Genomic DNA, 24,735 nt, shown 5'->3' with positions numbered 1-24,735 from the left:
AGCATCTTTTAACCTGGCCATTGGTTCGGTTTAGTTTAGTACCTTATGTATCGGTAAGAACATCATTTATTCTCACAATTTAGAACTTTACAGTTTAGCATGTTGAGCGTAGAAAAGGTCGATAAAATGATATGTAATCAAAATATTTATTGCTGCAATAATAGCGCAGTCATTTTTTAAATCTACCGGAATTAACACTAGGGGAACGATAAATGTTAAATTATGAATTAATGATGAATACTGAGCGCATCACTTTGAACTTCGTGGCTTAACTGCATTTGTAAGTTAGATAATTTATTCTTTAAAGCTGCTATGCCCATCATTACTATATTTTCGGGTTTCAGTGCTCCGCTGCTTTCGACGTTGAAATAGTATTTGTTTGGCTTGGCTTCCCAATTAAAAGGTGCTTCATCTGAAACAAATTTGGGGAATAAGATAAATATCTCATTCCTAGGCAAAGGGCTCGGTTTTGACAACTTGAAATTACCGTTTGAACAAAATACTTACACTGATCTTCTTCTAACTCGCTGTACTCAGACTTTGGCCATTCGTCAGGCTTTGGAAACAAGGTGTGACGCATAGAATTATCTGGATCGTACTCAAAACTCACGCCTGCTGTAGGATTCCATTTTGCGTGCTCTTTGCCGAACCCTTTTTTAGCATATGCCCTGAGCTTTAACTCCTGGCCTTTCCGTAATTTTACAATTAGTATTTCTGAAAAAAATATGAATAGTAGTCCATTACAGTCCTGACTACATCGAGGCCAAGGAAATTAATAAAAGTTTTAATACCATCCGTTTCCCCATACTCGCTGGCATCGTCTTCTCGATGTCGGGATGTAACAGGCAATACTCTGGCATCGCTTGACTTAAAATCTGCCGTTGTGACATTTCTTGTATGATCGTCGGTACACTTTACATCGAGGGTAAATTCGACACTGCATTCTGGACAGAAATCCATACACTGGCAATCTCTGGTATACTGAATTCTATCTACTACCTAGCAAAAAAATAAGATACAACATTTTCATTAAAGATTTAAATATTTTAAATGCAACCTCGAAGAGCTTTGCCAAGAAACACATGTATTTATACATACATCGTCACTAATTAACGGTATCATTCCAATTCTATGCGCTAAAAACTCATCGCTTAGCACCGTCGAGTTGGCTTCTAGTTGTATCCAGTCAATAGCCATGGTCGGTGTCTCAGCAATAAAAACCCTTCTCATGCTATTCGCCACACTGAAATAATATAAACTCAGTAAAATTACAATTCGATGAACACTCTCTTAACTGAAAGCCTATAAATCGTTCTAACCTCAATTCGGTGTCTTCCACTTGAAATTTGACGTTCTCTTCGGTGAGGTCGGAAATGTGTACAGACGGTTGATTAGCGTAAGGCATGTTTCGCTCTAATTAAAATCTTTTCGCTTGAATAATTGATGTGTTGATTTCGATTAAATCTTCTGCTTCTAGGAATATCGTTGAATATCGTCCACCACTACCCTTAGCCCTGTCAGGTTCGTTTTAAATCGCGGATAAATTATTGTTCGAGATTCATTTACGGCAAAAATTTTAAAGGATCAGGAATAGGCGATTAGAGGGTTCTCTAGACGTGCTCGTCTAATTAAACGTACTCATTGTTACTATTTAACTTAATATGCTTTATTACACTAATTATTTAACAGTCTATAATACAACTAGCGCAGGTACATAAGTTCTCGAACTCGTTTAAAAGAATATTAACTAATTGTACAGTCCAGTGCGCATCCTCCACCTGGGGGCAGCACAGAATGCGAACACGCAGTCCTGTCCGTGAGCAATCTCCCAACTCATCTCTCTGTGGTGACTTCGATGTAAACCTGCGTTTACACAGTAAAAAACATTGTAAGATAGCATGTGTAAACTTACTATTAATTAATGTAGTTTTGTTTGGTGTTTGAAATTATGACACCGAGAGAGTTAGGCTCGTATATAAAATTAAGTTTTAATGAGTATAGATATGGCAGAACCAGTATTGGTCGAAGAAAGCGTGCCTTCAAAACTTTCAACTGTCCTGAAAGAGTTTATCGAATGTTTACCAAAGAATATAATTCATCATGACTATTTGATGGCTCTGGTTATCGTGCTCCTCTCCGAAGTGGGGTTTCGTGTCGACATGCCGCAAGAGGAAGTCGAGGAATCCAGGTATATACGGAATGACACTGCAGAAAGATGGAAAAATATTCATCGGCAGCGAATTTAGGAAACTGTACGTCGCGATTCCATGTCCCCAAGAAACATGAATATCCAATGCATATTATTAAGTGATTTGTACCTTTGCACTTTTTTTCAGATGGTGTCAATATTCTAGCCGGCTCCTGAGAGACTGGAAATCCCAGGAATCCGGAACTTATCGCATTAACTTTCATCTGCATTCCATTCCCACGTTGCGCTGTAGATTCGTGGCCACCCCCAATGGCGACGTTTTGATCTTGAACTTCCTTCCATCTGAAACATCGAATATTGGTCGCAGCATGGCTGTGCAAACTCTTAAATATGTAAATCCATATTCCAGTGATATAAACGACAGGTTTTTGAACCTTAAGGAGTTCTCGCAAAGGTTTCGTGCTCATTTCTTGTACATATTTAATGTTAATATTAATGACTATAGTTCAGCTTTTTTTTTGCATCCTCCAGATTAAAAAATCAGCTGGCTACTCCGATTCTAGTGTATTTATTAACCGAAGTAGGATTGCCATCGCCGAGTCTTTTGGGCCTTCCAGTGGAGTTGAAGTTACGGATTTTGAGTTTTCTGGACAAACGCAGTATCGGCAGACTAGCACGAACATGTAAAGAATTTCGTGACTTGTCTCAGAATCATGCCGTACGATGACAATCGTTAAGTTACGAATATCCAATGCAGACGGTTAATTATTACGCCGCAAGTATTTTGAAATCGTTTGTAATATTTCGTTCATCGATGCCTGGTATTAAATAAAGTACAGTATCATATTGAACTATATAGAATTCTATTTTGACCGTAGACTACAGACTCGTCACCGTCGCCAAAAGATGTCCAATGAGCAAGACCGGATTGCCACTCAAGAACGGGATCGAGAGCGAAATTAAAAGATGTAAGCCGCCAATAAAATTAAATGTCCTCACTGTGTATATATATAATATATATGTAAGTATATCCTCCCATTCTCGCTGGAACCTTAATAGTCTTAATTATATTATGTACAACCATCCACTTGTACTTGTGACCATAGATCGATTTGTTTTGCGTTCGGTGGACATATAACGTCATTCTTCTTTAACTTGCAAACATAATGAAAAATAATCCATTTCGTGGCAAGTGATAACTTTGAAGTACGCTCTTTAGACATAATAACGAAGATCCCTAGTCCGTACCAAAACAGTGAATTTTGCTCTCCTCAAATGATTTCCAACGCATCGTTCAGATCATGTACAAGACTAGATTTGAAGGCAGCCGCGATAATCCGGTATTGCCATTAACAAACTTTTGCGCCCAGTACGCATATGTGACAAAGAATTGAGAACGTTTCGATAGTCCGTTGAAATCTAGAATCCTGAGCTATAATATAAAAAAGCCGATCCCTCGAGAGACAGTCGCCTCCGAGGAACAGAGTTCCATTACGATCCGTAAACTAATTCCCGTTCTCGAGAAGAGCTCCCACACGTAATTCTGGCACACACGCTATGCACACTTAACCTTAAACTCGCTCGCGAAGATTCGGCCGAACCTCGGCAATTTTGCGGGGAATCGTTCCGAATTCCCTGAGCGGTTTGCCAGGATCACATTTACAAAAGCGTCCCTATATCCATTAAGGGAGTCGGGTCGGTGAAGTGCAATTTAAGCCGAGCTCAAAAGAGAATGAAAAGACATAGGAAACGTTTGGATGTAGCTTTTCGATTTCTCATAACCTCACTTTGATCGAGGCACCTCACAACGGACCGACTCCCTTAAGATTCGCGGATCGCTCCACGCTATTGCCACGTATTTTCCCTGGCGAGGTCGAAAATACGACTTTATACACATATGTATATTCCAGCAGAGCCGGGGCCTTCGACAATTTGCGACAATTGCGACCGTTGCAAATAATACTCGTCCGAGCAGGAGGCGAACTTTTCGTCGCCGTTCAAAATGATAAAGGGATCCTCATTCGCCCCTCAATTTCCCCACAAGGGGAAGCCGGGTGTTTCTTTCTCTCTTTCTCATTGCAACACCATGCAATCGCCGTTCATAGACATACTACTCCCTTTAATCTCTATTATATACAAAAGCAAATCGCGCTCTCCCTCGTCCACCGCGCGGTACCTCGATTTCTCTCTCTGCTTTGTGCCTTAAACTCTAACATCATATGTCTCGTGTATAAACAATTTCATAGAAAATTTATGTGATTAAAACAACGTAAGTAATGATAATTACTTCTGAGCACGATAAACAAGTTTGTACAATTTATTATGCGCGTCCTAAATAGTCTTACAGCTATGCGTGACACGGAACGCTTTTGTCGGATCCGGAGATATATGTAGGTTTACGGATTGTAATTCTTACGTTGTCGCCCCTCGGCGCGAACAACCGCAACACTCGCCTACTTTCTTCCCTCCATTCGCGAAGTCTCCCCCAGACTTGTTATCGCCTTCCTTAGTTGCGTGCTCGACAGCCGATAACTAATTACAGAGACTCGTCGAGAACCGAAACGCCGGATGGCTCTTGGCCATCGTTTTAAGGGGGTGAATAGATTATGAGATAAATTTTAATCAATCGGTTTAAATTAAAAAAAAAAAAAAATTAAAAGGTACAGGGAACAGTTCCTTACGAGGCTGATTTACTTCACGTTCTATGGAGAATTTAAGATAGAAGTTTCGATGCGATTCAAAATGGCGGACGCGGGGCTGGAAAATTCTGATATATATTTTTTTTCTCTCCACGGTGTATCTACTGACCCCCTTAAGCTATCGAGCATCGCCAATCGCACACATCAATCCATACAAGCCTCTCGTTATACGCTTATGTATGTACGCACTCATATATACATATATATTTATTTATAAATGGTAGCGCCGGGTGAAAACAGTTTTTAGGAATCCCAAACCGTCCAGCTCCACGGGAAGTCATACGACGTTTCTACCCTGCGGCTTCCTCTTCAATGTACAATTAAATGGTACAGATAGTTCTCGATTTACTAAATCAATCGTCCAGAGGGACCGATTAGTTCGCAAAGGCGAGAATTAACTGAACTTGCGGTTATCGTACAGTACGGAATTATCCAAATCGGATGTACATGGAAGAATCGCTCGCGGAAGCTTCAAAGTTCCCACGTTTATACAAACTTTGATAAGCTTTCCACCGGATCCCTCGCAAAAGAAACGTTATTCTCCAATGTGCGTCTGACCTCGTCAGCTGACAAGTGACATTTTGCCAGCATCGAAGAGCGCGTCAACCAAAACACATGGCACCGGAAAAAGAAAAAAAAAAAAAATACGTAAACGAGTGCAGTCCCTTTTAGAAGAGAAAAAGTATAACCAAGTCAATGATAATCGACATTCGGAGCATAATGTTCGCCAAGAGAATTTAAGCTACCACGCATAAATAAATTGCCGCGCTTAAGAATCGAAATTCCGAGCGCCTGGAAAAGTGCACTATCGAACTTTACTTCCCTATCATGGCTTAAAAAAAAAAAATGGCTACAAGGACCAGGACAGAGATCGGTAGAACGAAACGCTCGCGCGAGGACGTCGTTATTAAGCGGTGATAATTCGATGGGTGGATCGAGAAAGTGCGTAGCCTCGGCATAATATAAAATGTATACCCAGGGTACGAATTTCTCATCCCACCGTGGTACATTGGAAACAAAATAGTTCCCACGGCAATATCGACTCGGCGGCGAAACCCGCCGAACTGGTCGAGTAGGCTCTGATTTAGTTCGCGAAGGACGAAGTGATAAACGCCTTTTTAACCCTTTGATCCGACAGCAGGTACGATCGAGTCGTAAAATTGTCTCTTAGATGCCGAACTCTCCTCCGTTCTCCGCGGGCTTCCCCGGAGTTAATTTCCACGTTTAACTCTCGCCCTACGGAATACTTACGGATTAACCGAGAACGAGATATATATACACAGCTCTAATAAATAATTAATCTGTACGTATTACACCGCTATGTATACTTTGTGTTTCCGTGAGTGCGAGTTACGGTCACCTGCGGAGGGACCGGGTCGCGTTCCGTTCGCTTAGCACACCACCACCCGTCGTGAGGGTTTCAATTTCCGTTTCCTCGCTTCACCGGCATACGCGGTAAGAGCGTTCGTCGCACTTCGAAGGGGCTCATTTCCCCTCCGAGAACTTTTCCCTTAGACTCTTGATCTTGTGGACGAAGTAGGTCTCGAGGGACTCGGCGCACTTGAAGAACGGGGACTCCTTGGGGTTGTAGTACCGACAGTTGTCGAATATCTTCGTCATGTCGCCGATGAACTCGCTCAGTTTCTTATAAGACCTGTCGTTTATCCTGAGCTCTATCGTCTGGAGATCTGCAATTTTATAAGGACATCGTTCCTCCTTATTTTCTACCCATAGAAATTCATGATCGTCAAGGTGGCACGCTAGGTCGGAGCCCATTTTTTTTTTATCCATACACGTTTCCCATTACTTAAAAAAACGCATAACTTACCCATCGGTTCCTTAATTACTTTGTAATAATCCGGGGCTTCGTTGGGATCCACTGGTTCCATAAACGGCCAAGCACTCTTGTGCGCCTGAAATAAAATAAAAAAAAATAATCAATGACCTATTTGAAATAAAGCTACAAAAAAACTGTTCTACCCCCTGTAATATACTGTAACCAAACAACGGATTTCGGCGTACCTGTATTTGTTTGATCAGTTTCTTTAAGAGGTCCAAATCCTTGGCGTTAAGATTTTTCATGTTCGCGAAATTAACCGACGAGTTTCGCTGGCAATTAGGACAGACGTACTCGTCGATGTTATCAGCTTCCGATTGAAGAATTCCGACGCAGCGTCCATGGAACCAGTCCTGACACTTGTCGCAACAGATATAAAATCTGAAAAGAAATTTAATATTTTTTTTTATTTGTTTGTTTAACGATTACAGTCCAAGTGTGATATTAAATATCACAGTGAAATAACAATACTAACTGAGATTCGTCGTACGGTTGCTTGCAAAGACAGTACAGTTCTTGGGTGTCTCGTGCGTGTCGACACTCGGTGCAGACAAATTCCGACAATGTCTTGCTCATCTCCTCGGTGATACCGACGCAGTCTCCGTGGAACCAGTTGTTGCATAAATCGCAGCCCACGTAAAATCTGTTACGAGAGAAGTTACATGAGAATTCCAAAGAAAAATCGTAAATACCCATTTTTCATGGAAGATCCCTTGAACTGTACAGAGAGAAGAGTCTCCACTCACTTGGTTTCGTCGTAAGGTGTTCTACACAGGCAATAAAGCTTCTCCTTCTTGATACGATTAGCCGCAGCGGTCGAAGACCCTCCGGTAGGAGTGGTGCTGTTACTTTGCGACTTGTGCTTCTTCGGTTTCCCGCTGCGAGACGGAGGGCTGACTTGCTGAGCAGCTTGGGCATTGGCCTTCCGTTTCGCGCTTCCGACCTTAACCTCATCCTGTTTGTGTCTCTCGGCTTTCGTCCTGGTAGCCAACTCGGCCGACAGGTCCTTCTATCGGATAAAGGCATATAGAATGTATTAAAAATTAAATTCAAGGCATTACCCTCGCCACCTTGCGCAAAACGTGATCAACGATCGGAGGACGAAGGGGAAATTTTTTCCCACGATTCCGCCACGGTTTACCTGAATGTCGATCTGCAGCTCTTTCTCGAGAAGGGCTCTCTTCTTCAGGATGTCCTTCTTCAGCAGCTCTTTGTGCCTGAAGAGAAGAACCTGCATTCTCGAGTACACCTGCTGCTTCCGCCTCTGCTCCTGAGAGTCCTTCGGCTTAACCGATCGACTCTTCGGCGTTGACTCGTTGTCCACGGGTTCGGTTTTTGGTACCCTAAAGGAATTAAATCTCGTTAGTTCCCGCCGTCCCTTATTTACGGTAAATACATGCGAAATCGATAAGCAAGGAGCCAAGAGAAACTAAAGAAAAAAATAGTACGGAGAACCGCAACTTACTTGGGTGTTTCCCGATGTTCCTGTTTAATAACCGGCTTCTTCTTGGGCGTTTCAACCCAGTCGGTGTCTTTGTCGTTGGAAGGTAAATGCTGGTTGATCGGGGTCGCAGGGGTGGGAATGTGACTGGGCACTGGCCTCTTGCGAGACGGTGCTTTAGGTGTCGTGGATATAGCGGCGCCATGACTCGTGTTACTCGCCACGGACGTTTCCACGCCACCCTTCATCTGTTTCTCCTGATACCGTTGCAGCTGCAGCAGTTTCTCCTCTATTTCAGGATTCAGGTTCTCCTGCTTCAGCGCGTTCTTTATTGCTGCAACAATTTTCATACACACGTGGCGTTAGACAGGTAGCGTACTTTATGTGCGTTTTCTTGGAGGAAAAAAAAAACTAAGAATGCATTTCATAGTGAACGTTAATACTAACTCTGTTGTATGTAATCAGGCGTCAAGATGAACTTGTTAGGCGACTGCTGATTTTCTTTGGACGTCTGCGACGAGAGCTGTTGGCCATTGGCCATATTCACTCTCTGAGGCTCATCCTCGCCAGCGGTGCCGCTTCGTCGCACTTGCTGAACCACTACTTTCGGCTTCCCCGGTGAACTCGGCGTTACACGAGGAACTTCTGAAGTGGCATCTGCTGCCGCTTGAGTCTCCGGGTCTGAATTGTGAAAAGAAACGCAATAAACGCGTAAAAATTCGAAACAGCCGTACGAGATAATTAAATGATATATTAAATGAATTGAAGTTAATTAGAAATAAATGTACCAGCTGTCGACTGAGCCGACACCGTCGACGATTCCACCGGCTGTTGGACTTTTATCGGAGTCGCCGCAGGAGCAGGGGGAACGGTCTGAGTCGCCTGAGGTTGAGTCTGAGGCACGAAGGTTCCCGGAGCAGGTTGGACTGCCAAGTATATTTTCGTAGGCCCTAGAACACCTTGCTTCCCAGTCGTCGCTTGGGCTGTAAATAAAAATTAACGATAACGTCGCTGCTGTAAAGATCCATGACATACAGGATCAGGGTGATACCAACGACGCGGACCTTTCAGTAACTGCTGTTTGACCTGCTGCTGAACCATGGCGAGCTGTTGCGGTGTGAAGTCGGCACCTTGCAGGCCTTGCAAGACTATGCGAGGGCCCTGGGTCGTCTGAATGACTTGAGCGGTCACGCATTTTATGATCGTACCCGGGGGTTGGCCAGCGAGTAAAGAAGCTTCGACGCTTCCTGGGGCTGGAGCCGGAGGCATCTGATTCGCAACGGTGGTTGTGGCCGGAGAGGTCGGAGCGGTTACAGGGGCCGCTGCAGTGGTCGTCACCGGCTCTACCGACTGAGCTTGCAGAGTGGGAGCCTGTGTCGCCTGGGTCTGCTGATTCGCTGTAACTGGACGTTTAAATAATTATTAATAAATATTAATACTAAAACACCAAAACACGAGTAATCGGGAGTCCACTCTCACCTGGCTGAGTCTTATTGGGGGTGACCGTATTTTTCACGATGATGCCGCTGTTCGTCGAGTTCAGGTGGACGATCTGGTTCCCGGTGGGGGTGCTTCGTATCACGACCTGGTGGCCGCCGATCGTCGCCAGTTGAGCCTTCCCAGACGCCAATTGTTGGGCGAGATTCGCGTTGTTCACCACGATCTGATTTGCGTTGATCACCTGGCCGCCCGTTGTCACCACCTAAAAATTAAGGAAGGCATCACGCCATCGAGTCGACCGTACCCCACCTTGCGATAAAATTAATGACAAACCTGAGTCCCCTGGACGATTTGTCCCGTGTTAGCAACCATGATGGTATTTTTCTGCGGCGTGGATGTAGCGGCATTAATCGCGGCATTCGCCGCGCCTACCTTTGGACGTACGTTCGTAGGAGTAGTCTGATTCGGTTGTACCTGCGCCGGGGTATTTTGTGACTGTTGACTTGCCACCGCCTTAGGACTAGCCTTGACCGGTGTCCCAGAAGGAGCCGACACCGTCTTTGTAGGGCTGGAGGTGGCGTTTCCTTTGGCTCCAGCCTAGGAAAATAAATGTAATTACGTTTGTTTATTTCCGAGAAATTTTTTTTTTTTCAGCATCCTTAGATTAATGTTTCCTAGATATCGATATTCTTACCTGAGTGGTAGCTGTCGGAGCAGTGGCAGCAGTGGATGTCTGCTGTTGCGGGGTCGTCGCTATAGCTTGACCCGTATTCAAGACGTGGAGTTTCCCATCCGGCATCTGTACCAACTGCTGACCAGGCATGAGGCCGCGTACTTGCAGCTTCCCATCCGGTCCCCTTAAAATCTGCACTCTCTGCTGCACGTGTTGAACGGGAGTAGCTTGCGAAGCTGAAGGAAAAAAAAAAAAAAAAATACGTAACGCTCAAATATTGCGTTGAGGTACGTCGAGCATCCCTAACTTGTATAAAAACCACCTACCGGTCTGAGAACCTTTGATCAACGACTGCTGAGTTTGCTGCTGATTGGTATTCTGCATCTGCTGCGTCGTTTTCGGGAGGATACTCGTAGGACCGGAGATGACTCTCGTGGTCCCATCGGATGCTGTAAGATCCAAGAAACGGATGAATCAAAGAACGCCATCCTTCGATTTCCTAGAACTAATGGTAAAATAATATTTGTAAATAATAATTACACTTTGTCATGTAGATGCGCCTTGTACCCAGGAAGGTTTTGCCCTGCGACGGCGTTGTCAGCAACGAAGTCAGCTGAGACTTCACCTGACCGGAGTTGGGGTTAGCTGGAATAGCTATTTTAGAAACCACCTTCCCTGGAACATCTAATGAAAATATTGAAATTATTTTTTAAATCAACCAGTCTCCAATTTTTCCATGGAGCAACCATCGCAGGAGCCGAAAGCGAGGACGATCGTCTACCTTGATTCGAATTGGAAACCTTGACGAGCTGACTCGAGGAGGTCGCAGGGTTGGCGGGATTTTTCAGCGTTTCCAGCGCCCGTTTCTGCTGATGAGCAGCCCTCTGCATGCGTAACTGTTGCTCCATCTTTTCTTTGATCTCCTCCGGAGTGGCCTTCCCACTGACCAGGTGATCGGCCAATCCGGCATTCGAGCCAATTCCTCTGTTAGAACTCACCACCACCGATTGCGGAACGCCAGAACGGCTCCTAGTAATAATCTGGGCATTAGCCTTCTCTAACCTGGAGGGGACACACACATCAACAGGAGGGTTAGTAATGAACGGTGTTAAGTGAGGACGGGAGAACGATCAGATGATCGGTCAAGGAGCAATGCACAATTCCTTCGAACACTAAGCGATAGGTAAAATTGCCATCGATGACATTTACCTTCGAACCGAACAGAATTTTTATCGAAACATAATTTCCATTAATACTTTAATGTTTCGCTTATATATATAAGGTGCACCAAGAACGACGCGTTACATTGAATTCTCCCTAGAATATGTTAATTCAATGTACAGTCCAAGTTAGTAAAAAAAAAAAAAGCACTTTTATAATTTTTTTTTTTTTACTTACCTGTCTCCATATTGCTTAATCTCCCAGAGTTCCAATTTATCTTCGTCGACCCATTCCTCGGTGACCTGAGGCTCGGTGCTCTGCGGCGACTCGGGGCGTTTCCTTTTTCTCAGCCCGCTGCGAATAGAGGTGACTTCTGCAAGGGATTTAAATAATTCGTAGGTGAATTGTGGCAAGGTGATAAATCATAGTAACCTGTTGGACCCCTTTTTACCGACCTCTAATTTGTTTGGGAAGTTCCAGGGGTATGACGACCTTTCTACGAAGGTACTGAGTACGGTCCATGAATTGTCCAACGTGTCGATGTTTCAGGATCTCTAGGGACATGATCTCGGTGTCGGTGGTGATCTGGTGTTTGCCATCGGTGGACAGTGGTTTAGCTGCCATATCGTCCCACCTCAAGCAGGCCCACAAGATTCTCAGCTGTATCGCAGCAGCCGCCAGCGATCTCAAGCCAACGGTCCGGTACAGCCAGCAAGTTTTGAACAACGGTCTCGGACAAGGATACGGCCATACCGACGTATTCGCCTACCGAAAAAAAAAAGTGAAAAATTTAGTCAATTGATTAAAATGTTAAGTCTGGATCGTGCGCATTTTTCGCGACGGTAGCGCCAGCGAGGACGAGCTCGAACGGTAGAAAAAAAATGAATACGGCATTGCATATGCAACGAACCTTAGCCATGTGATGAAATCCATGAACGGGAGTACGACCGCCGAGTCTGGCAAGCTTGCGTAACTCGTGTTGCGGCAACAAAAGTATGCTGCGATGCTTGTTCTTCGTGGAGAAGGTCGAGCAAAGTGGGTACTTGACCGGCGTCCGCTTCTTCTTCCTGTCGGCGAAGGATATGGAAACCTTTTTCAGGTAGACCTTTCCCTCGGTCGAGAGTGCCGAATAAACTCTTTCGGTCCCATCGGCGTTCAACTCCTTGGCCATTGTACTTCGTTGCACGGTTCTGCCTCGCCGATTGACTATCATGGTAGTGGATATCGCATTATTTGAGCTACAGAGGATAAAAAAATTTTACCGTTAAAATTTTCATCTATAATCTTGAGAAAAAAAAAAATTTAATAACATTACCTGATTTTCCCATCGGTAAGAGTTCCAACGGCATTTTCTTGCGAACTTCGGATCGTTCCATCGGTCGTCCTCGATCGTGCCGTAGCGTCCTCGACCTTGTTCCCATCTTCCGCGTTCTACAAAGTCATGCGGTGAATTAAAACCACCAGGACATCGAGAACCGAGATCGCGATTAGACGAGCGAGAACTTCCAGGATCTAGAATCGACCAACCCACCTCGACAGTTTCCATCTTGATCATCTTGGCGGGCTTCGGCTGGTCAGGGTCCGCCTTCTCCAGGGCGACGTTGGTGTGCTGCACCTCCTCGGAACAGTGCGTTGCCAAAGCCACGGCGGACTCTAAGTCCCTCCTGATGGCGTCCTTGGCCTCGTCGGCTTCCTCGCCCTTGACGCTAGCCGCCTGTTGGTTCTGCACCGCTGGAGTCGTACCCTGGGCCAGCTGGTTGTTGTTCAAGGTGTTGGCCTTCCTCAGCAACGCGATGAGGTCCCTCTTGAGCCGCGCTTTCTGAAGGCACATCGGCGAGTAGCAGGTCGAGGTCAGGCTCTGGGCGGCGTTGCTCGTCTTTCCGGGCGTTGGAGTCATGTTGCAGTAGCGGGAATAGCAGGTCCCGTTCTTGCCGAGCCGCATCAGAGTGGCGTAATGGGTCCGGACCTGCTGAATGCGTTTACCTATGGCGGCGAGCATCTCCCTGGCCGACGGGGAGATGGCCTTGGTCTGCTTGCCAGAGAGGATGCTCTGCAAAGTCCCGTCGCCGCCGTCAACGTCGCTCTCCTCGTGGTGTTCGGTGTCCACCTCGGCGGCGTCGACCTCGGACGTCTTCGACGTGCCTGACTGGTTGGCCAGCTCCTTAGACTTCTCCTGAAACCCGATCAAGCCAGAGTTCAAGGACGATCTAAATGAGTCATTTGGAAACCAGGACGATCGCCCACACTTACGGATTGCAGGATGCGTCTTTCCTCGAGGACCTTAAGATGGGTCCTTCTAGCGAGGAACTCGTCGATCCGCGTCTTCTTGGCTATCTTGGGGTAGTGCAAACGACCCGGTGTGGTGAGGGCCTTCGTAATGTCGATCTCCTCGAACTCCCTGATGGGGGTGAACACCTTCTCGATTTTCATGCCAGCCAAGACTGTAAACAAGAATTACCCAGGAGTGAAGAGCCAACGCTTATTGCTTTGAAATCTTAAAAGATTGTAATAAAAATCCACTAACATGGGAAATTGATCTTGTTCTCCACCTTGGACTCGGTCTTCGGGGCGACGGCGTCATCGGCAACGTCCCTCTTGACGTCCGCCTCGTTCTCCAGCTTGACGTCCTCGGCGTCGACCTCTTTCTTAACCTCCACGGTCCCGTCCTCCTGGGTCGGCTCCTCCTCCTCCTTGATCTCCTGCTTCACCTTGACATCCTTGAGGTCCCTCGAGTCAGTCGCGTCGCCGGTCTGCAGTTGGCAGTACTCCTTTACGAGGAACTCGTAGGTCGGGGGGTCGAGCGCCAGAATCTTGATGCCGCCCTGATCCCTGATCTGGACCATGATCTTTTGAGGGCCGCCCCTGAGTCCCATCCTGCTCGCATCGGTCATCTTGTACCTTCTGCTGGCGGAAATCCAGAGCCAACCCCATTGGCCATGAACCCGATACTCCTCGCCTTTCTGCTTCCACACCTGGTGCTTCAGTCCGAGGGTGTACTTGACGAAGTTGTAGGTAAGCCGATTGCGCTCTTCTTCGTCCTCCTTTTCCTTCTTCTCCTTCTTGTCCAGTCGCTTCTTCTCCTCCCTTTCGAGGGCGGTCACCCGCTGCAGCTTTACGTGGCCCAGCTGGTCGTGCCACACGCTGGCGAAGACAACCGACTTGATGCACGCCTGCAGTACGATCAACGCCCTGGCGAAGTCCCTGGGGTTGACACACGCCCCCACCGCCGTGGTCCACGGTTTTCGGAGAAGGGGCCAATTGGTGTGCATGAACGGCGCCTGGATGCTGCTCTCCAGCTGGAGGATGGTCTGTCGCAGTGTGCTGACCAGCAGAGCTCTCGTCCCGGTCAAGCTCCCGACCCACTTGAATTCGGAGGCCTGCGTCAACGAGAACTTGTGGGAGAGGTGCCTCTTCTTGTCCCGTTCCTCGTTCCGCTGCAGCTTGTTTAGGGCGATGGGGTTCGTGCTGTACTGGTTCACGTAGGACTTGAAGTTGTTGTCCATACCGAGCTTGAAGAGGTGCGTGCCCGAGGCTATCTGGTGAGCCTTTTGTCTGGTCAGCCTGGTGTTGTCGTTGTCGTCCTTGGAGGACCTGTCGAGCTTGTCGGCTTCTTCCTTGTTCAAGGCAGCGGTGGTCCGGCGCTTCAGGTCGTCCATGTTGAAGGTGCGAGGCTGAAGCGATCCCGTCTTCGATCTCGTCAGGATGGTGTGTTTTTTCCCTAACGTAACGGCACGGATTAGAGTTTTGGACTTTTTGTCGAATTTTATAAAGTATTTACCATCTTTTAAAACTCCTTCCTCGTCCATCGCCTCCTCGTCCAGTTCTTCCGACGACGACCCGGAGATACTGGCCTTAGCCTTGCCCGCGTGTTCGGCATTGGAAACGGACGAGTCCGGATCGCCGCCGTCGGTTTCGTTTTCTTGCGAAGTCTCCATGGGATTTCGTTGTTCCATGGTATTGTCCTTTACCTTTTCCTCGTTTTGGCCTGAAACCACCGCCAGACGTTCCTCGAGAGAGTCGGTGCCTTCGTGCATCCTGCGCACCATCTCCTCGGCCTGTTGCCTCTCCTTTTCCTTTCTCTCCTCTTCTTCTCTTTCGCGCCTCTCCTGTCGTTCCTTTTGCACTTTTTGGATCAGAGCTGAAATTTTTAAATACACGTAAATGTTGTCACGTGATGATACCCTGGCGAAAAAAATAAAGGGTCAAACCATTCTCGACTTCCAAGTAGGACTTCTTGTTTCCTTTGTACTGGTTGGTGATCGTTTCAGTGAGCTCCATTTGTCGCACTATTTCATCCTTGTAGTCTGACAATTCTCGATACAGAGCAACCTCCATATCGTTATAGTCTAAACTGTTCATTAACTCTTCAAATTGCAGCGGAGTACTGTAATACCAGACATCCCCGTCTTCGCTTTCTCTGTAACACGAAAGGTAATTAATCAGACCGTACACTGTAAAGGTGTATTTAGAGTCTGGTGGAATTTTACTTACACGAACACCCTTCTAGCGAGGAACCAGTATTTTCGCCCGTGCCGATCAAATCCCAAATGTTCTTGTCGACACAATAAACCATTCTTCTCAACGTCTGGTATGCAGTCAACCACACCAGTAACCTTGTGTGCTTTACAAGTACTGCACTGCCAATCTTCTGTTGGAACATCGACGAGTGGTGGCTCAACGCATTCCAAATGGAAAACCGCGGGACAAGTTTCGCAGCACAGTAAATCGCCAAGGCGATGGCATACTCTGCAGTGGTCGTCGTAATGCATATTCCCTAAAGGAATAAATAATAATTTATATAGCACATTCAATCGTTTGCATTTAATACCTTAGTCCTTACACATTCAAATTAATTACAAACATACCTTCGTGCAACAGGTCTTCTCGTACTGGATTTGTAATCAGAAACTGATCGGTTAAAAACTGTAAAACCTTGATACGCTCCTCAATAAGTGTAAAAGGATATTCCGTATTGGACAGAATGTGCAGAATACTCTGATCGAAGCACTTGTCGCTCTCCACATAGGAGCGCAAAGCCTCAGGCCAGGTCATAGAGTCCACAAAGTATAAACTAACATTCACGGAGTCCTTTTGGTCCAAGGGACCAAAGTGCGTCTGCTGGGAGTCCTCCTCCCTAAGCAACGCCTTGATGAGCATAATATGGATCTCGGTAAGTAAATTAGTCTGATCCTCGCAGGTCAGGGCCGCGCAGAAGTCCTCGAACCGGAAGGACGAGAGTCTCACGAGAGTACGAAAGTGCCTGAGGACCTCGTATATCGACAAGGATGGCATTACCAGTTCCTTGGGTACGAGCAGATCGTCCGAGGACTTAGGGAGAACGAGAGAGGGCAACTCCCGGTTCTGGAGCCATAGCGGCTCCGGACTCGGCGGTCTTTGCTGACCGAGCGGAGTTTTCCTGGGCGTTCCACTGGTGGTGCTATAGCTTGAAAGAGAAAAATCGCTGTCGCTGGAGGGATCCGGTTCCTCTATACTCTCGGAGGACTCGACGTCGCTCTGCAGAGGGTCCTCCTCCGCGTCGCTCTTTTCACTGGATTCATCCCCAAAGTCCGAGCCATAATGGTACTCGGAGTCATGGTAGTCCACGTTGGGATTGTAACCTCTCCTCTGGTACGGGCCCGAGCCAGAGTGAGCCCCTTTTCTGGGATGCTTGTCCCTGGCACCGCGGGACTTGCGACTGCGTGTGCTGCGCTTGCTCTCCTCGCTCTCAACTGGCGACGAGGCCCTCGAGGCAGTAGGCGTGCTTGGCTGTGAGTTCGGCGTCTCGGAGCCCTTGTGTTGCAAGTACTTGGGCTTCTTCATCAGGTGGTACTGGAACTTTTTGGGCCTCTCCATGACGACGGACTTAGGGGGCCGCCCGCGTCGCTTCGCCCCGCGACCCGTCATCGTGGCGACCGGTTGTCAACGGAATGCGGAGCTTACTTAACCTTACTTACAGGCTCGTGGGGGCGAGCGGCCGTGTAAACAAATACGAGGGACACCGCGGTAGCGAAATGGATCGCATGTTTGTACCCTGATCTTTCCGCCATTTTTCGGCTGGGGGTCACGTGACCAAACACGGCTTGCCCATGGCAAGGGCGCCGCGGCGTCGCCGCCGCCGACGAGAGTCTTCGCGGCGACTGATCCTGCGCTAGCCGGGGACGACGCGACTCGGCACCAGCCCACGAAGGGACCCGCGGAGGGTATTTCTGACACTGACGCGCAGGGGGGGTCCGCGATTTCGCAGCCTCTCGAGGCGCTCTTCCGATTGGCTCACGGTGCGGCCGCCATCTTGCTTCTCCGGGGCCTCCGATCTCTGGCACGCGATGCCTTGTGTTGCGTCGAGTCGCGGCCGCGCGCAACCGATCCTTGCTCACCCGCTGGATCCTTAACACCGTCTCCCGGTTTTCCTTCCTTGGCGAGTCGCCCCTCGAATCGCCTGCCCTGGTCGAGTCCCGCACTGCTTTCGATCGCGCTCACCCTAACTCCCGGAATTCCTGACACATCGGTGCTAGATGGCGACACCGCTGCCCGAGACACGCAATTCTCTGCGTGCTCGCCGGCAACCTCCTCCTTTTCTTTCCCGTCTCGAGGCGTCGTTCTCCGAATTCTTCGGAGTTCTTCGGATTTCCGGAAAGCCGCTACCGTCCAGAACACGCGGCAACTTCTTACCCACGAAAGTAATGCGAACCTAACCTTAGTTCGGCCGAAGCTTCGACAGAGGACACCACCTGCGCCGCGCTTCGCGACGTCGCGGACGTATCTCGGAAACGTTTGATCACTACCCACCACTGGACTGCTTTAAATTTCCAAAATGAATTTCATTCGAGGGAAAACTCGATTATCGAGACCCCACTCGGGTTTTCGCCCGTGATTTTTCCCACAGCGAACGACCTGCCATCTGCACGCCCCCAGATCGAACGAGCGCTTCGAAGATGGACCTCCGCTGGGACTGCGTGGAGATAAAATGGCCGCCAATAATGAGGATCTCGACGGCGAAGATAAAGACGAGGTCGAAACTCCGTCTCTTTGAGTTTTCACTAGGACACTTTACACTTGAGACGAATTGTCGCGCCCACGCAAGGGACTCGCTATCGTCGGGTCGAAAATCGCGTTTTACCCGTTTCGACACGCACCGTGACAGCAGTCGCATCCGCCATATTGAATCTCAACGGAAAGTGCCTCTTCGACATCTCGCGGAACTACCTTTCGTTATTGTCAAATATACTGAACCGTGGAAAAAAAATACTACCGATGTTTTAACGGTATGTATGCTTCGAATCGCTCTTCTATTGCGAAGACGAATTATTTGACTCTGGACTTGACTTACTCATTTCCGTGACGACGTTTCCCGCGAAAAGCGAGCAGACGCCAAAATGGCGGCCATTCGTATTCAATTGGCTGCTCATAAAATACAACAGTATTTTATTCCTGGACGAGCGCCGCGTTATTAGAAATTATGAAAAACTACTATTGTTACCTGCATTACAATGTGCTTTTGTGTCCGGCTTATTTTCACTTCTTTTTTCTTTTTTAGTAAGCATTCGATTAACGCGGTATTAAATACTTAGGCTACCGGATGTTCTCGTTGATATTAAAATTCACATCGCTTGTATGTTGATTAATTGAGCAAACTCAAATTAGAATTAGACCATACATTTTGTTTCATGCTCTCTTGTTAACACAACCCATTATTTTGACTCATTTCGACCGGATATCCGGTCGAGCACATAACGTGCTATTGCTAACGGCTGATATTAACAAATTCATTTCTAATAGAAATTTATAATTGCCACTCGCCTGAACAAAATTTGAATTCGTTCATATCTCGTGTATTAGGAATATGTGACAAATAACAGCGAGAATCTTCCGTCTCCATTTAGTGGTATTTACTGCAATGTGATGAAGAAGGACACCTCTCGAAATCGATTTATGCGGTGCTCCGATTGGCTGGCCGAGTGACGGGCGCGGAAGCGCGCGCATCCGGACCGGAGGCCGTCATGGCGCCACTGGTCGCGCCGAATACAAAATGGCGGCGCGAAAAGAAACGCGAGTCTCAAGGGAGAGGTGGCAGCAATCGAGGTGCGAAAATCGAGCCTTGAGATCTCACACGGCCACGAAATCGAGAGGAAAATGAGCGGAGTAACGACGATGTACTCGGTCAAGCCGATATTCTCTCTGTCGGAGCCGATGGTCCGGTCCCCGTGCATGTACACCGTACGCAATATTCACTTGCAGCCGGAGCAGGCCAGCCATGCGGATCCCGAAAGCAGGATAGTGTCGAGTATCACTCAGCAGGTTGTCAGCTTTCTGCAGGTTTCCGATCATTCTTATTACACCGGGTAGTCGCGCGAACGTTTTACCCGTTTTTGGCCTCACAGGTGCCATCGCGCTCGTGCGTCGAATTCGCGTCATCTCGCTCGGAAGCGAATGGCGACGTGGCTTCCGAAAACCCTCGAGAGAACTGATCACGATCGAGCCTGGAATACGGTTCCACGCGGACTTGATCGATGTCTCTGCCCCCCACGAATTTTTCCGATTAACTCGTTTCGCGTCGCGACGAGCGCAAGCTCCGAGGCGAGCTATTCGCTCCCCGATTTTCTTGCGACGAACGGAAGCCCGACTCGAAAATTGGAACATTCGGGAAAAGAAAACAATGTTGTATAACCGATGTGTATGGAAAATTAACCCAACCTGTGAAGAAATCATTATGGAAGCGTACTGTTTGAGAAGAGAGTGCTTGCAGCTCGTGATGAAGATTTTGCAAAACCATATGGAATCGTCACCAAAAAAGGATCGGTTAAATTGAAGTATCGGTGACTTTTTTATTCTATATAATTGTATATTCTTCAATGTATTTTGCAGAGTCCTCTTCCCGAAGTATCGATGTTGGAAGCGAGGCAAGAAAAGATCTTGAAGCAACTGGCGCAGCTGAAGGAGCAAGTGTCCGTCCTTCACAATGTTTTGAAACATTCCAGCAAAGAAAAGGAATCTTTGACGCCAGTGTCCGATGTTAAAGTGGTATATATATTTGAGTCTTAGAAACTGAGTTTAATTTTGCAAGGTGTTGTATGTCAGGGATTAAAAATAAGTATTATAATTAGCAGGTGCCAGTTCACGTGGATCTTATTATAAATGCAAATCTGTCGAGACCTCCGTTCTGTTTGCTGGGTCTGCAGTCCATCTGGAAAGACACCACTTTCAAATTGTCTTCCTACGTTCACTCCTCATTTGCTGGGATTATCCCTGATTTTCTATTAGTCGAAAAGGAGGTGTCACTTGGGAACACTGTAAACGTGTCCTTGATATGGAAGGAAGGTAAGAAGTCTACTATTTTTTTTTTTTTAATGTATTAAGTTCAGCGATATTCAGTGGACATTATCTTTACAGTCAACGATTTAGAGGTATTACCTTCAGGATTGCCGATTCATTTGTTCCTGGGTGAAGTGAATGCGCTGAGGTTTTTGTGCAGAAGTTTCACAGCGCATAATTACGAAGCATTATTAAATCCAGTAGAGTCGAGCAGGATCGATTCCATTTTAGACTCGTGCAGTAGTCTTGTCCATAGTGAATCTACAACGGATATGCAAGTAATATTAGCGAAGCTAAACGACGAATTGAAGAAAAATCAATGGTTATCCGGTAAAAAAGAACCCAACGTCGCAGACGTGGCAGTCTGGTCAGTGATAAAACAGACTTCTCTAAAGAAGTTGCCATCCAATCTGACCGCTTGGCACAAAAGATGTGACAAAACATTTATGTTTACTTGAATGTTATTATTCTTGTAATTTTATATGAATAGAATATGTAGGAAAGGAGATATTTATTTTTATTTTATAAAATTGAGATGTAACGTAGCCAAAAAGAAGAAATAACTGCGCCTAGTTTAAGTCAGAATTGTAGATTTTAATTTACAAGCATAACTCGCACTCTCGTAGAAACAGATAGTATAAATGGATAAGAATTCTCAATGACACTTCGTTACGCTATTATATTCCAGACGCTAGTCTAATGTAAATCACTCAAAAATTGATCTAAAACAAGTATTGGCAGTGCTCCTCGAAAGAGAAGTGAAACCATCTCGCGCAGTCGTTCACCGTAATCAATTAATGCAGTTCGGGACGTAATTAATTTTGCCCTCGACTATTACATAGTCAAAAGTTATTCCTTCATTTTACTACACCGGTCGCCAACGGCGGAGTGTTTAAGCTCCCGGCAACATCCTTTGCGGCTAGAAAGTCGAGAACGAAAGGCCGATGAGAGATGCAATTTAAAAATTACGAAGTAGATACACAAAACGCGACTCTTCGGTTCTCGACTTTCGGGAGCTCGAGCTCTGGCGCGCCTTTAGCGCGGTGAAATCGTTAAATATAAATACTTAAACATCAGCCTTTTTTTCTATTATCTTAGACGCGTCCTAGAGAGTACATGTGGAGTATAAAATCGTATCGACGTTAATAACAGCTGTGCCGTTCGCGTCGAAAGGCAAAGCGACATGAATTTCGTACAGCGGAAGTGATTACTTGATTGGCTTGCCTTACAATTGCAGAAATCGCAATCACAGCCCTCGTCACTTATTACAATTCGCGTGACAACAGAGGCAACGCGACTTATGGAAAATAGGAGGAATGACGTTGCGGGATCTTCTTTTTTTTTTTTGCCTGGTCTAGCTGCGAATGACAAAACGTAAATTGACAATTAGCTCCTCAGTGTACGCGATTTTCGATTCACCGAGAGTTGCGCACCGAGTATCTATACGGCAATGGCCACCTTAAAAAGGAAACGCTCTTCCTTTTTACATACCTATAACTGGGCGCGAGAGAAGTCGAAGAGCTTATTTCTAAAATCTAGTTAATTGATAATGTAAATACAATCTGTAGCTAGAAGGCAAAGCGGTACTCATTTTCTAGTTATTCCTAAGAATTATTTCGCTGGATTGAAAAACATGCTTTCGATGGATCTGTAATTAATCTATATCGAGGTCAGGAAAACCCAGATTTCATTTTTGGAGGTTTCGTGCCTGAAATTTAAACTTTTACTATTTAACAAAACGTGGGTGAAGCTCAATGCTGTGTGTATGTATATATTTTTTAAGATGAGAGCGGGTGATGTATCGAGATGAAATGGTCATTAATTGTATAACGTTCTTGAATTACTCCCTTATTGCACATTGCGTTAAGATATTATTTATATTTAAATTGTAATGACTCAGAACGGGAACGTAGTTAATTTAATTTAGTATTTAAATATCAAACGTTTGGTGGGCATATATATTCGCGGTATCACTGAATGCAAGAAAGTTATTGCCGACTTAAAATTGAATATTTTGTACCCTGCATACTTAACTAGCTTAATCCTCAACGTAATTCGGTAGATCATTAAGGCCACCATTTTAACTAGGCTTTTGACACGAGACATTAATTATTGTGACGTAACGTATAAACGGTTCAACAACGCGTCCCTTTCTTTAAATACAGTTCTCCGATTTACTTCATGCGGTGGCATGACTCTTCGTTCTCAATAGTCGATTCGAAATTTTAACACGCCTTCGGTCGAGAAATTAATAGTAAAAGGCACTAGGAGTTCCATCTCTAGAATTATACATCAACGTGATTTTAATATACTGGACGACTATCGAGTTACGACGTAACAGCTCCACGTTTGATCCTAATGTTAATAGAATTTATTAGGCCGAGGCTGAACGAACGATCTACGTCAAATCGACCGATCGGAATTTTTAAAAAAATTAATTTTCCCTCCTACGGTAGGACCGCCATTTTGCCACGTCCAACTTCAACTCCTTCCCTTTTGATTTTGGCATGCGATTAATTTAATTCACCCGTCAACACGTTTCAGTTCCCCAGCGGAAGAGAGGATAAAAAGGATAATTTAGATCGCCTTCCTATTTTTAACCCTTCGCCGATCTTCCATTCATTTCGACCACTTAAAAAGCTCCTTTCGCGTCATTCGTGGATCGTGTCATAATGTAAATAATACTACTAAAGATATGTCATTACTTGACAATAAATGCATGCTACCTAGGGATTTGTAAAATGTGTAGTGGCCCGACGCCTGCCTAGGATGTCGTAGCATAAACACGATATGTACATAAATGCAGAATTTGCACGATAAAATTCATTCTCCGCAATCGAACGTCCATTCGCCAAGTTAAAAGGATCAGCTCGAGGCCGAATGGACGCTTAAATAGAATCAGACCCGAATGGCTTAACTTAATTCACTCCTTACAGGCAGTTAACTAACGCTTCGTCGCTATCATCCGCGATTCTGCTATGATTTAGCGAATCGCGACAAACACTATGTATACGCAATACGATATATCACAATGCTGGAGACGGTGTAAAAAATCTACCCGACAAAAACGGCGCTTAGTGGACATTTCGTTTCTCGCAAAGAAGTCGCTTTATGTACAGATGTATCACCGGACCGAAGGGTATATTTTCTCGCTCGAACGCCTTGGTAAAAATGTCCCGACACCTCGAACATTTTCTTCTTTGGAGTAGATAAGATCGAACGTAGGAATGATTTTCCGGCGAAGGAGCCGAACGCCCTCCGATGGAAAGGTTGAAAATGCTTTCCAAACTGGCACTTCGGTATTGTCTAGGTTTTCAGAGGCGTCTAAGCTTTAACGTAGTGATATAAAACGTGCGATAACACTTTGATGAAGTTCAATCGCCCACGTCGCGTTTAGCGTGGTCGGTGTGTAAATTATGAGAAAATTCATGGCAACCATTTCGTCGTGGTCTGTTCGGCTCCTCCACCTAGCAAGAGTATTGTCAATTTACCATACTTCGAGATGGGGAAGGCGCGCACATGTTACAATATATAAAATTATAACTCAACGCTTATCGCCAAACTTCGGTGAAGTTCAACGTGGAATAGACTCGACGATCTTGTGATTTTAGAGCTCGGACTTGGCACGACCGATGCTTCTTTTTCTTTCTTCTGATATGTCATATATCTTTCCTTTCGCATCTTACGATTTACATAAAAAATAAACTCACCGGGAATATTGCAATCTCCAGAAGTCCCGGAAAGAACTTCGATTTTACGTGGCCATCCCCATGTAGTGACGTCACCAAGTCCATGGGTCACTTCTTTAGAGCTTGCAATACCGAATGTTCAAATCTCTAATCGCGTCGGATATTTAGCAAGATATCTAAACTTAAGCTCGTTATTCTGCAAGTTCTAATACGTACTACGTACATACAGGCACACCGAGGATTTAATGAATCCTCGTTTAACGTGTGACAAGTCAGCTTCGTCGAAGCTTAGAGATCGATCGTCGGATAGACAGGAAGTCAACGCCACATCTCCGAC

At 46.0% G+C, this 24,735-nt stretch overlaps 4 protein-coding genes across 13 annotated transcripts; 2 read left to right on the top strand and 2 right to left on the bottom strand.

The window, feature by feature from the left end:
* Window positions 1-48: 48 nt before the first annotated feature.
* Window positions 49-1,668, bottom strand: LOC105696925 (DNA-directed RNA polymerase II subunit RPB3). Its single transcript, XM_012419772.2, has 5 exons — window positions 1,320-1,668; window positions 1,099-1,243; window positions 792-999; window positions 508-714; window positions 49-412 (listed from the first exon to the last, which is right to left on the bottom strand). The coding sequence occupies exons 1-5, from the start codon at window positions 1,403-1,405 to the stop codon at window positions 228-230; spliced, it is 831 nt and encodes a 276-aa protein (XP_012275195.1). The 5' UTR covers window positions 1,406-1,668; the 3' UTR covers window positions 49-227.
* Window positions 1,669-1,829: 161 nt separating this feature from the next.
* LOC105696817 lies at window positions 1,830-5,038 on the top strand. 6 transcript variants are annotated; one of them, XM_012419560.1, is made up of 4 exons: window positions 1,830-1,888; window positions 2,002-2,188; window positions 2,337-2,603; window positions 2,681-5,038. In XM_012419560.1, exons 2-4 carry the CDS (start codon window positions 2,004-2,006, stop codon window positions 2,874-2,876), a joined length of 648 nt encoding a protein of 215 aa, XP_012274983.1. In that variant the 5' UTR covers window positions 1,830-1,888; window positions 2,002-2,003; the 3' UTR covers window positions 2,877-5,038. The 6 variants fall into 6 exon arrangements, 3 of the variants coding, with proteins under 3 accessions (XP_012274983.1, XP_023288850.1, XP_012274982.1); XR_001103751.1 differs by having other exon boundaries at window positions 1,857-2,188; window positions 2,681-2,928; window positions 3,028-5,038; XR_001103749.1 differs by having other exon boundaries at window positions 1,857-2,188; window positions 2,681-2,941; window positions 3,028-5,038.
* Window positions 2,930-17,322, bottom strand: LOC105696814 (nucleosome-remodeling factor subunit NURF301). 2 transcript variants are annotated; one of them, XM_012419551.2, is made up of 27 exons: window positions 16,266-17,322; window positions 15,892-16,174; window positions 15,609-15,817; window positions 15,179-15,538; window positions 13,925-15,118; window positions 13,651-13,841; window positions 12,932-13,573; window positions 12,716-12,831; window positions 12,311-12,638; window positions 11,856-12,165; window positions 11,638-11,773; window positions 11,021-11,301; window positions 10,780-10,923; window positions 10,566-10,688; window positions 10,261-10,475; window positions 9,900-10,163; window positions 9,606-9,828; window positions 9,191-9,529; window positions 8,915-9,109; window positions 8,574-8,807; window positions 8,151-8,460; window positions 7,827-8,028; window positions 7,432-7,694; window positions 7,161-7,328; window positions 6,871-7,066; window positions 6,677-6,761; window positions 2,930-6,536 (listed from the first exon to the last, which is right to left on the bottom strand). In XM_012419551.2, exons 1-27 carry the CDS (start codon window positions 17,302-17,304, stop codon window positions 6,334-6,336), a joined length of 8,253 nt encoding a protein of 2,750 aa, XP_012274974.1. In that variant the 5' UTR covers window positions 17,305-17,322; the 3' UTR covers window positions 2,930-6,333. The 2 variants fall into 2 exon arrangements, with proteins under 2 accessions (XP_012274974.1, XP_012274975.1); XM_012419552.2 differs by having other exon boundaries at window positions 11,021-11,268.
* A 986-nt stretch (window positions 17,323-18,308) lies between these two features.
* Window positions 18,309-22,869, top strand: LOC105696816 (aminoacyl tRNA synthase complex-interacting multifunctional protein 2). Of its 4 annotated transcripts, none has more exons than XM_012419557.2 (4): window positions 18,309-18,662; window positions 20,263-20,418; window positions 20,505-20,715; window positions 20,788-22,869. In XM_012419557.2, exons 1-4 carry the CDS (start codon window positions 18,333-18,335, stop codon window positions 21,165-21,167), a joined length of 1,077 nt encoding a protein of 358 aa, XP_012274980.1. In that variant the 5' UTR covers window positions 18,309-18,332; the 3' UTR covers window positions 21,168-22,869. The 4 variants fall into 4 exon arrangements, with proteins under 4 accessions (XP_012274980.1, XP_023288848.1, XP_023288849.1 ...); XM_023433080.1 differs by having other exon boundaries at window positions 20,502-20,715; XM_023433081.1 differs by lacking the exon at window positions 18,309-18,662 and adding an exon at window positions 18,844-19,695 and having other exon boundaries at window positions 20,502-20,715.
* Window positions 22,870-24,735: the final 1,866 nt, after the last annotated feature.

Source organism: Orussus abietinus, unplaced genomic scaffold (assembly GCF_000612105.2).
Source record: "Orussus abietinus isolate OABI.00-Male unplaced genomic scaffold, Oabi_2.0 scaffold16, whole genome shotgun sequence".
Classification (NCBI taxonomy): domain Eukaryota; kingdom Metazoa; phylum Arthropoda; class Insecta; order Hymenoptera; family Orussidae; genus Orussus; species Orussus abietinus.
Note: the sequence above shows the minus strand (reverse complement) of the source record. Positions and strands in the feature narration are given on the sequence as shown.